General features: G+C 44.1%; 1 protein-coding gene across 1 annotated transcript; it reads right to left on the bottom strand.

Annotated features, from left to right (window-relative positions):
* Window positions 1-1,261: 1,261 nt before the first annotated feature.
* Window positions 1,262-9,949, bottom strand: dhrs3b (dehydrogenase/reductase (SDR family) member 3b). Its single transcript, XM_071921003.2, has 6 exons — window positions 9,355-9,949; window positions 4,425-4,568; window positions 3,963-4,082; window positions 3,232-3,470; window positions 1,876-2,001; window positions 1,262-1,774 (listed from the first exon to the last, which is right to left on the bottom strand). Exons 1-6 carry the CDS (start codon window positions 9,547-9,549, stop codon window positions 1,690-1,692), a joined length of 909 nt encoding a protein of 302 aa, XP_071777104.1. The 5' UTR covers window positions 9,550-9,949; the 3' UTR covers window positions 1,262-1,689.
* Between the last annotated feature and the right edge of the window lie 718 nt (window positions 9,950-10,667).

The following is a 10,667-nucleotide window of genomic DNA, read 5'->3' as shown; positions in this document are numbered from 1 at the left end:
AGTTGATAATTAATTAACTATTAGGCCTGTCTGTCCCTAGCTCTGCTGATGGACAACATAGATGAAAGTGATGTATGCATGGTGCTGCTTTCTCCACAAAGCTGTAATAAACTAATGCAGTAAAGACTTTTTTGATGGTGTTTGATTTCCCCCAGGCAAAATATCCTAAACAGAATAGAACATTGGCATTGTTTTGTGAAGTGGTCTCAAACCATGTGCCATCAACAGCCATGTGTCCACAGGTTTTCATTCCAACCAAACACTAAACGCCATCGGATTTCACAGATCAGTTTCTCCTCTTTGGTTGAAGGTGCTAATCAGTGAATCAGCTGCTCAAGTGTTTAGCTGGAGGGAAAACCTGCGCTGCACGTGGCTCTCAGTGGCACATGGTTAGAGACAACTGGTTTACTGCAATTCAAAATTCATGTTTATTCCAACTGAGTTCTTATTTGTTGGTATATTACATCTACAATCTACAATCAAAGCCAAGCTTGCCTGTGCACAAAGTTTTAAGACATGCTTTTCCTAGTTCTTAAATAGTGTTTGCAATCAACAGATAATTGCAAAGACTCTGGCGCTGTTGATCACATCCACTGCCAATTTCCACTGTTCCCTCGCTCTGTGTTGCGCTCCAGCCTTGGAACACCCACAAATGCAATAAGGCGAAAGCGCAAAAGAACAGAGGCATCCATATTGTCCCATTTTTCAGGCACATGTGCCCTTTGGATTTTGTTAGTAGATCAGATCTATTTGTTTGAGCCAACACAAACCTTTAGCAGATCCTAGTGAAAGTCCAGAATTACGCAACATGTTATCATGTTAATGAAAGACATTAAAAATATAAAGACATAAAAAATGTTTGTGTATATTCTTTTTGTTCCAGGATCCCCATCATTTGCCACCCAGGTGATCCTTCTTGGGCTCAACATAACACAACATAGTGTCATTGCCCATCCACATTCAGTGCATGCCCCCCCGCCCCCCCACCTCACCACCTCCCCCCCTCCCCCCCTCCCCCACCATCATCTTCTGACATGAGAGAACAAACAAGCGCACACATGCCCCCTGAGCATGCGTTTTATGTTTTGACAACATCGTCTGTCACAGTCAGTGATCTCATGCTTGGAATAAATCAGAGGTGTTATCACAATGCCATGGGAGTCAAACCCAGACACAAAACAATGGTACCTCCCAAGTGTACACATTTTCTATTTTCATCATGCACAAAGAAACACGATGCTTCTCTAAAACTCCATTTTATTAATGTGTTTTGAATCAAAGACACATGAAAAGTAGAGTAAAAAAGAAGCATAAAAACAGGCTAAAAGGAGTGTAAAAGACTCCCAGAATAACTGCTGGTACAGACCTATGCATGGCTTCTGTTCAAAGTGAGAATGGTACTCAGTCCTCCACACTATACATGTGTACACACAGTCACTCACACACGCAGACATACACACACACACACACACACACACACACAATCACAAATGGGACCAGGGTATATCCTGCAGTTTGTGAATGAATTCTACCTGCAGGAGCAACAGCCTTGCGAATGTCCCCTAATTATTTTGCTTCACACTATCATGGGGCCTCCTCCACTTCCAAATGTCTTAAGGTCCATGAAATATTCCCTTCATTACACCCCAGAGTGGTTGAGGTTGCTCCGACATTCTGCGCAATCCAGATTCATGTCCTCCCTTTGAACGTGTTCATGCAGGTATAACTTCCAGAAAACTTGTGGATTTCTTCAAGTGCAACTTGCGGCATGAAGCTAGAAAGTGCAGAAAGACCAGTAAGATAACGTTAGGCATAATGCATAAATTATGGCAATGAAAGCAATAAAACAAATAAATATAAAATGAGAACTCTTACCTTTTAAGAATGACAAGGGCATGCATGGTCCAGGGCAGGTAGAGGAAGGCCTTGTCAGTCCTGACTGCATCAACAGTCTTCTGGGCAACTGTCTCGGGTTTGAGTGGTGGAAAGAGCTGGGGAAATCTATGGTAGAAAGACCAGCAAAGACATATAAGTTAAATTAGTACACATTAGATGAGTGTTAGAGTAATGTATGGTGACAATCACTCTGACAACTGAAGTGAAAGAGCTAGAGCCTTCTTTCAAAACAAAACTAGTTCTCATAACAAGCATCTGGGGGCATTGGAATTTGACCTCAGTCCAATTTCAGTGCAAACATGGCAGGATTTAGCTAGCTAGGCATGCTTTTTATGGCAGCATAGCAACAAATACTAGGTAGACCATAGTCTTGCTAGCGAATGCTGCCAAAATGTGTGTATCATGTTCCAGTAGCCATTATACAAAAATGTCAAAAAATCTGGGGTGTTCATACATCTGAAAAAGGAATATAATCTGCTATTTTTGCTCCATGTTTTGAAACCTTATTTAACCAGAAATGTTTACTAAGAACACATTGTCATTTACAACAAACAGCCCAGGAGAGTCGCTGCAGGGAGAGGGAGGCTTACACACATTCATACACTCAAACTGTGGAGCTGCCCAGCACTATGGCATTCTTGTACTATTAGCTACTGAGCTGCTCGCCAGGAGCATTTGGGGGATCAGAAACTTCCTCAACTGCACTTGGATGGTAGTTGTTTGGAAGGGGAGAATATTACTCAGTAACATTTAGATTTAAGGCATTTAGCTGACACACTTATCCAGAGTGCTGTGTGTAGCATTTTTAAACATCAATACATCATTATCTAATTGTGATACCTTGACATGAATAACGAAAACAAGAGACCATGGTCAAGAAGACTGGTAGCCTCTATCTCAAGCCAGTGGTATTGTTATTGCTAGCCATTCTCTAGAGACTACATTTCCCATAAACCCTGTTGCTTCCTGTCACAAAAGGATGTTGCTACTACCCTTCTCCTTCTGTGTGCTTTCGTTTTCTCTTTTGCTTTACTGAAGAGGATAAACATGTTGGAAGTGATTTTTCCATCGGCCTTTCACTCATTCCACCATCTGCCATTGCGAGAAACTCCCACAAAATCCAGTCTAATGTAAAATACAGTGTAGAGGAAAGTAGAAGCTGCAAATCTTCTTGATGATGACCGTTTGTTTATGGTTATTATACTGTCTCAAAATTAATGTGGTAACGATTTATTGATATTAAAATGCTACACATAGCACTGTTTAAATCCTGGATTGCTAACATTATAAGCAACAAATACTGTGCTAACTTCCCCCTTTCGGGTGCCTTCTCACCTGACTCTCATGCCCTGGAACATCTCTGTGTTGGTGTGGAAGGGGAGCACGGTGGTGCAGCCAACGCCCGGACAGTCCAGCAGGCCGAGCGTCAGGCTCTCCATGAAGGCCAGCGAGGAGGCCTTGGAGGTGCAGTAGTCCACGGCCCCAGGAATGGGAGACTGGGACAGGATGGAGTTTATGCATACAACATGGCCGTGCTGCAGCTCCAGCATCCGTGGCAGGAAGGCCTTTGTAGTCTGTGGACAGGAGGGAGTGGATGGAGAGGGGGAGAAAGGATGCGGTAGAGGAAAGGATAAGGGGTGAATGAAGGGGAGAAGGGAGAGGAGGAAGGAGAAGGGTGGATGGAAAAAGAAAGTGAAATATATGCAGTCAGACAAAGGAAGAACAGACAGGGGAAATAGACCCAGAGTGTAACATAGATTAAATTCCCATTTCCATTTAGTTTATAATTGCATTTCTGTCTGCATATGACATGGTCTTTTGATCTCCATTCAAAATAAAGTCCCAAAAACCCCTCTGATGTTTCAGGGTATGAATTTGGAAATACCCCACTTAACTGCCATAAAAGCAGCCATGATTGACAAGTCTGGGGGCACCTATACTGTCAAGCCATACAAGGGCACAGGCTGCTGAAACCAACGTTTGCAAATGATAAGGATAATCTGCTGGCAGGAATTCCCCTACTTCTCTATGCACAGTATCTCTGCTTCAACTTCAGCAGCTCTTACCCAGAACTGTCCCATGGTGTTGATGTGTTGGGACTTCAGAAGGGCGTCATCATCGCTGTCCATCAGGCTTTTACCATGGACCACAGCTGCGTTGTTCACTAGTATTGTAACGTCTCCCACCTGATATTGAACAGAACCACAGTCAAAAAAAAAAAGCAAGAGATCACTCCCAAAGATCTTATGCACTTTCTGTTTGCTTTCATGAGATAATACAGTTGTCGCACCAGAGCTGACAGCAATATTCCCTGCTCTTATTCAGACATTTCAGTTGAAGTGTAATCTATACACCAGATGCGAGAGAGAGAGAGAGAGAGAGAGGCTTGAGAAGCTCCGAGCCAACGCACATACAGAGGAAGGGAGAGGCATCACTGGGAAAAGCTTTGTGTAGTGTTTCACTTCGTGCAAAATGACATTTTTCTTTGTGTAAATAAAAACATCCATATTGTGTTCAAGCTGGCGTACCTTTTCTCTAACCACCTTGGCTTGCTTGTAAACTTCCTCCCGATTGGCCACATCACACAGGAAGTAATGGCACTCTGTTCCTGAGAGGGAGATCTCTTCAGCTGTCTCTTTGAGGCACTTTTCTGTCCGGCCCCACAAGATCACCTAGCAAAAATAACATTTTCAAAAGTTAACACAAACAGGGAAATGCACTGCATTTTAAGCTGGGAAAAGATCAGATGCAAATTCAGGTGAATGGTTGCTTGCAAAGGGTTTTATTTTCGGCAACCAGTCATAAACAAAACATTGCGTAGGTTTTGCGTAATTTTTTGGCAGTGGGACCTGGTGGAACTGTGGAGATCTATGGGCAGAAATTCTCTTTTCATTCAGAGAACAGAGAGGCCATTTTCAGTCCGACAAATAGTTTTCGAGCAAGATTAAAGGGTTGGGGGTTGCTGTGTGAATGAACTGTCTCTTCATCCACCCGGAGACTAAATGAAGGCCGGTCATTTGAGCAGGGAACATGGGGTTGGATGGAGCTGGGGGGCTAGTGATTGGGCAATTAGATCTGTCAGTCTTTGGGGTCAGGGAAAGGTAATGAAATCAGGGGGTGAGCCCTCCTCATCTCTCAAACACACATTCTCAAAGAGATTACACGGCCTGTTGGGCAGATGAGCCCCGTCATCTCTGGTCAGGGAGTCTGAAAACAGTGCGTGTGTGAAGTGCTGAGGGGGCCAGTGTGGGGTTTGGCTGGTCGCCCGTGACCAAGGTTAATATTTGAGCAAAAAGTCCTCTGGAAAGTGATCTTGTGCGTCTGAGAGAGAGAGAGAGAGAGAGAGAGAGAGAGAGAGAGAGAGAGAGAGAGAGAGAGTACAAGACAGAGTGTCTGTCTGTGAGCCTATGAGCCAGCCTGTCATTCACCCCTGTTGTATTGTTTATGTGTGAATATCCATCCAGCCATTGGGTGCTATATTGCCTTATTCGCAATGACATATTAGTCTGAGAGTAACTAATTATTTTACTGTACATGAAAGACATCTAGCATGTAGTAACATACATCTGCTTTTTCTCTGCAGGGACGGCAAACTGAAACAGTAGTATGGTATATTTAAGATTTTACATTTAGCTGACACTCTTATCAACAGCGGCTTACAATGAATGAGCATGTCAGGATCCAGCGTGTTTCTTAGAGACATGTCAGCTGGTTACATGGCTATCTATCCCCAACATTGTCTCTTGCAGGAGTCAAAGCTGTCATTTTCTGCCTGTCGCTCTGAAAACTAGGCCACTCTGCCACCCTCCTATTTTTTTAAATTCTCTACCAAACTGTGTCTGGGGACAAATATGCAACATATTGTTTTGGCATCTACAGAATGACAATTTGAGCAGCTAGGAACCTTTAAAATCCTTTCCTATTCTTAGTGATGCAAGTCTTTGTGTGGCCATAACTGTGTAATGGTAATAGTGGCAGAAGGAAACCACGGTATGAAATATTAGCTTTTAGGCACTAGCTTTTTAAGGCTTTGGGGACATAAAAGAAGACCGCGATCTGGCATATGTTCTTTATTTCTTTATCAGATCCAGTGTCAGAACCGTTTGGCTCCCCGTCTGAACAGCCTTCATCTCAAGTTGCTTTTGATTGGCTTTTTTGTTTGCTTCATTTGCAAGCCCATTTGAGTAATCAGTGACGGCGGACAGGTCTTGATAAATAACTGAAATCTTTTAATAGGATTTGAGCCTAACAAACAAACCTGACAGTTCTCATTAACAACACACAGGACCATCAGAACAAACAACAATTGGCCAAATTGCTATCAGGATAGAAATAGTAAGAAAACAGTTTCTAATTGACCTTGCATAAGCCCCTTCAGTATCACTGATAAAACAGTCATTGTTCTAACTGGGCATAGCTAACAGGATTTAGCATCAACAAATGGTGGAACTAAAAGCTCTGCAATCAACAAATTAATGTTGCAATGGCTTGAAACGAGACCTTGTGAGTCAGGGTGCAGTGCAGATGCTACTCCATAGTGGCTGATGTGTGCTTTTTCTATCCCCAATAGCCCCAGTAGAACACAGCCATATCCTATCTCCCAGGTCTGAATGTATGGGTGGGTATGAGCCCTCCTTTTCACACCCATTGTATGGGCCAGCAGAGAGGCGGCACACAGAGGGGGCAGCAGGAGTTCAGGAGGCAGTCGCCTGCCGCTGTCTAATTACTGCGGAGACAGCAAGGTCAGTTGCAGGGCAATACCCAGCTGGGAGCAGTGTGCTTCCCGCCTCCAGCACAACACACACACACACACACACACACACACACACACACACACGCGTGCACCCACACAAACCTGTTGTCAAAGCCTTGGTTTGGTTCATCTTCCTTGTAGTAATCTATTTTGTATGTTAACCACAAAAAAAACCCCACACTGTTTTTCACAACCAGTGCCGTCTAGAGTTCTTGTTACGGCAGAAGAATATGCTGGGAGGGGAAGCTTTGAGGAGCCTTTGTGGGAATGTGCTGATTAAAGTTGCAAACCATTCAAGAGAATGGTCCTGAAATCCCTCTCCCAGAGCTCTGAACTTGGATGCTGCTTTTGTAAATGCTCGCGCTGGTTTGTTGTTTCAGAGCTTCATTCTGTAACGGTTCCCCTAACAGCACACAAGAAGATCTGGCTCCCCATCGAAGTCCCGGCTCTCCATCTCGTAAGATTCTTTCATCAGCGCTGTAGTTAGTCCTCCTCATACCGTGAAAACACCAAAGCCCAGGCAGAGGAAAAAAGGAAATTCCGGCTGCCAATCACAAAGGGGCTCAAACTGGGGTGAGCTCCAGTTCATAGAGGTTAGTCCTATTCATAATGACCGTCCTACTTCTTTTTTAGCATGTCTTTAGGCAGGGAGTAATTGTCAGACACACTACCACAGGTGTTGTTTTCAAAGCCTTCACACCTTGATAATACCCAACAATGGGGTGCTGAAAAGCATGGTGACATCCTTTGTTGTGCAGCTGCAAAGTAAAGCTTTTAAAACCCACAGGTTTCTTCTTGCTTGTTCCCCAAGGAGATGGCATTAAAAGAGCGAGGCAGTTAGTGTTTCATGGGGCTTTTAACACTGTTTTCAAGATGCTGCGATTGTGCTTTAAGAGAGCATCGCAGATGTACAGTGCATGTCACACATATACAGATAATTACATCCTGCCGCTTTCCACTGGGCTGCTGATTGCTTTCTACCATGGAAATTACCACCTTCTTCTTCCATATGTAATAATGACTCCCATCTGAGAGGATCAAAAATAGAGCTGGCCGGTGTTAACGCATTACTACTAACAGGACACAAGTGGCTCATCATGCACTCCACTGTGTAACATTCACCCACTGGTAGACAAACCATAGCTGGAAATGGTGATGGGAACAGTGGTTAGACTGGCCGGCAGTGGAGAGGAACCATCAATGTAGCAATTGGAGCATTTCAAGCCCAAGTGCCTTCTCCTTGTTAGAGGGGAGGAGGAGAGGGGGAGGAGGGGGGGAGGGGAGGGGAGGGGAGGGGGGACTAGGCACTAGGCTATTTATAAGTGTGAGCGCATGGTTTAGGTGGGGTAGTTCTAGACTGTGCTCCTTGGTTGGCAAGACTGGGGAGGTTACTTTGTACTGTAATCCATTAAGAATATTGACTAGCACAAAGCTGCAAACTCAGTGATGTAATCAGTTTACACTTTATCTTACTTTTGGTTTACTTTGACTTCAAAATCTATAGAATATGAGGTTAAACAGTACCATTACCATTTTACAGACTGTTATCAAAACATGGTTAATATCATCTACTGTACAATTAACTTTAACTTCCAGTTGGGTAAAATGATGATGAATGCCTTTCCAATTTCCAACCTTCAAACATATTTCTTAGTATTCTGACAAGTTCAACCTATTATTTAATAAGGATCTGTCATCTGGTTGCTTTGTTTTTCAATAACTGTAATGGGTTACAGTTAACCATTTTTGTATCAGATTGTCTAGACACATGCAATCTGTTACCCCCTAACCCTTTTTGTTGGGTTCATTTTGCATACATCCCATAGAAGGCATCTCTCCTGCCATGCTTGAAAACAAAACTTAATCTGGGTTTTATTAAAAGCATTGTTGTGTTGTGATGTGTTGGCAGAGTTTATGATGGTGCAAAGACCCAGAAATGGCTAGAAACTATGATGGGGTTATAACAGGGCTATTATTATGTGAATGGCTTTGAAGCAGTTTCAGTGTGGCTTTGTGCACACATGTGCATGCACCCTCACACACACACACACACACACACACACGCACCCACACACAGTCAGTGCCTTTATCACAGCCTAAATCTTTGGGGAATACACTTTCTAGACATGTCAGTCAAACTGGACGTGAGAGAGTCACCTTGGCAGAGCGGATGTCAGTCCTTCACTAAATGACATCAGTGGTCAATCAGCCATACAGGGACCTAAGGCTCTCCAGACTTGCCCTCTGGTTGACCCGCGCTGTTGTGCAATATTTGAACCAAAATTGAGGGCAGTGTCTCCGGTCTCACTGGACCAACTACTTAGAGGTCACGCTCCCTTCTTTCATATTACAGAGGGAAAACAATAGAGTTGGAGAACAGGAGGGCGGACTGGACTCGCCAGGCTACCTGCCAAGCCCTTTAGCAGGAGGGAGCAAGGTGGGGATCCAGGCTGCCCCCACCAGGAATAGCATGAGTGGCAAAAGAGGGTTTTGTGTCTGGGCTTGAGCCTCCCAAATTACACTTCGCTATATCAATGCCAGTGCCTGTCACAAGTTCACAATCGCCTGCAGAAGCATGCGCTACATGCCTTGTCAAAACAAAATGAGTAACTCGTATTATTAGATCATGTATTGCTCGTTTACTGGAAACGGGTTTAAGCGCAGTGTGTGCGTGCAACAAGTTGTATGTAGTTAAATGAAATTACCTTTCTGGCCCCCTGCTTCGCGAACTCTTTGGCCAGGTGACGACCGATGCCTCGTCCCCCACCGGTGATCAATACCACCTCCTTGGCCAGGTCCTTCCTTCTGCTTGGCAATAGCGAAAACAAACTTGCCTTGACTATATAATAGAGCATTTGAACCGGGAAAAGAAACATACAACCCACGCTCTTCAAATCCATCTCGGACAGTCCTCGGGCAGCCTGCAAGTAAATAATGTTCACGCAAGTTTACGCGCACCAAGTCTGAGATCCTCCAACACTGAGCGGAGTGCAGGAACAGCGGGTCGCTTCTTGCAAGTTTATCCGCATGCAAACAGTATCATCTGCAGCCTCAGTTGAGTGTTGCATCAATAATCCACAGGCGAACAATAAAAATAGGAAGAGCCTGTCACTTCAAAGTGCTCTGACATGTTAGGCGACGTGCATCAGACTCTCGAAAAGTGTGAATGAGCTCTCATACCGCCTGTCGACCACGGGTACAGACTCACAAACATGAAACCCAAGTCCAGACGACGCGGCTGTCTCTCCGTGGTGTGCGCTACTGAAACCGCTGGGCTTTGGTGTTGTGTTCCTCTCCTCTCCTCTCCTCTCTTACCCTGTCCTGTCCTGTCCTGTCCTGTCCTGTCCTATCCTGTCTTATATGTTACCGCCTCTGCTCTGGCTGCGATAGTTCCACTAGTGAAAGGACCTGGACGGACCTGAGGGGAGTTTTGTAAGGGCATTAATCCTGATTGACATGTTAAGTGGGGATGAATATGTTTCTCCAGTGCCTGTCTGCTCTGAGTGGTTGCGTACTTGCCTCTCCCCACCCCCTTCATCTGTCTACCACTGTGGTTCTCAAAGTGGGGTCCGGGGACCTCCAGTGGTCTCTTCAGAGGGCCTCAGCCACATTGGGAAAAGTTTAACTTTACTATATTAGATAAGAATGACTCTTCTAATCACAGGTTTCACTCCCCACTATTCTCCCCACCTTCAGTGTAGGCAGTTATATAATTCAATACAAAATCAGCACCAACTAAAATCTTCCTATATGGAAGTTCCTGGAGCAAAGTCTTATTAAATGGGGGTCTGTGGTCAGATGTCTCTATCTGGGGCTTCATGACATGAAAAATTTAAGAAACCCTGGTCAATGGCCTATATATTATCCCAAACCCTAGCAAAAAAAATAAGTGAGTGAGTTAAGTAAGTAAATAAACGAGTAAGTAAATAAATGAGTGAACAAGTAAGTAAGTAAATAAGTGAGTGAGTAAGTAAATAAATGAGTGAGTAAGTAAATAAATGAGTGAATAAGTAAGTAA

This window comes from Centroberyx gerrardi, chromosome 5 (genome assembly GCF_048128805.1).
Source record: "Centroberyx gerrardi isolate f3 chromosome 5, fCenGer3.hap1.cur.20231027, whole genome shotgun sequence".
In the NCBI taxonomy this organism is placed as follows: domain Eukaryota; kingdom Metazoa; phylum Chordata; class Actinopteri; order Beryciformes; family Berycidae; genus Centroberyx; species Centroberyx gerrardi.
The sequence above is the reverse complement of the archived record's forward strand: the minus strand, read 5'-3'. Positions and strand labels throughout refer to the sequence as shown.

Coding starts and splice junctions, on each gene's coding strand:
- dhrs3b (XM_071921003.2), bottom strand. CDS start 9,549: ATGGATTTGAAGAGCGTGGGTTGTATGTTTCTTTTCCCGGTTCAAATG. Junction 3,471..3,962: donor ACACCATGGGACAGTTCTGG/GTAAGAGCTGCT, acceptor TCCTGTCCACAG/ACTACAAAGGCCTTCCTGCC. Junction 2,002..3,231: donor TTCCAGGGCATGAGAGTCAG/GTGAGAAGGCAC, acceptor TTTCTACCATAG/ATTTCCCCAGCTCTTTCCAC.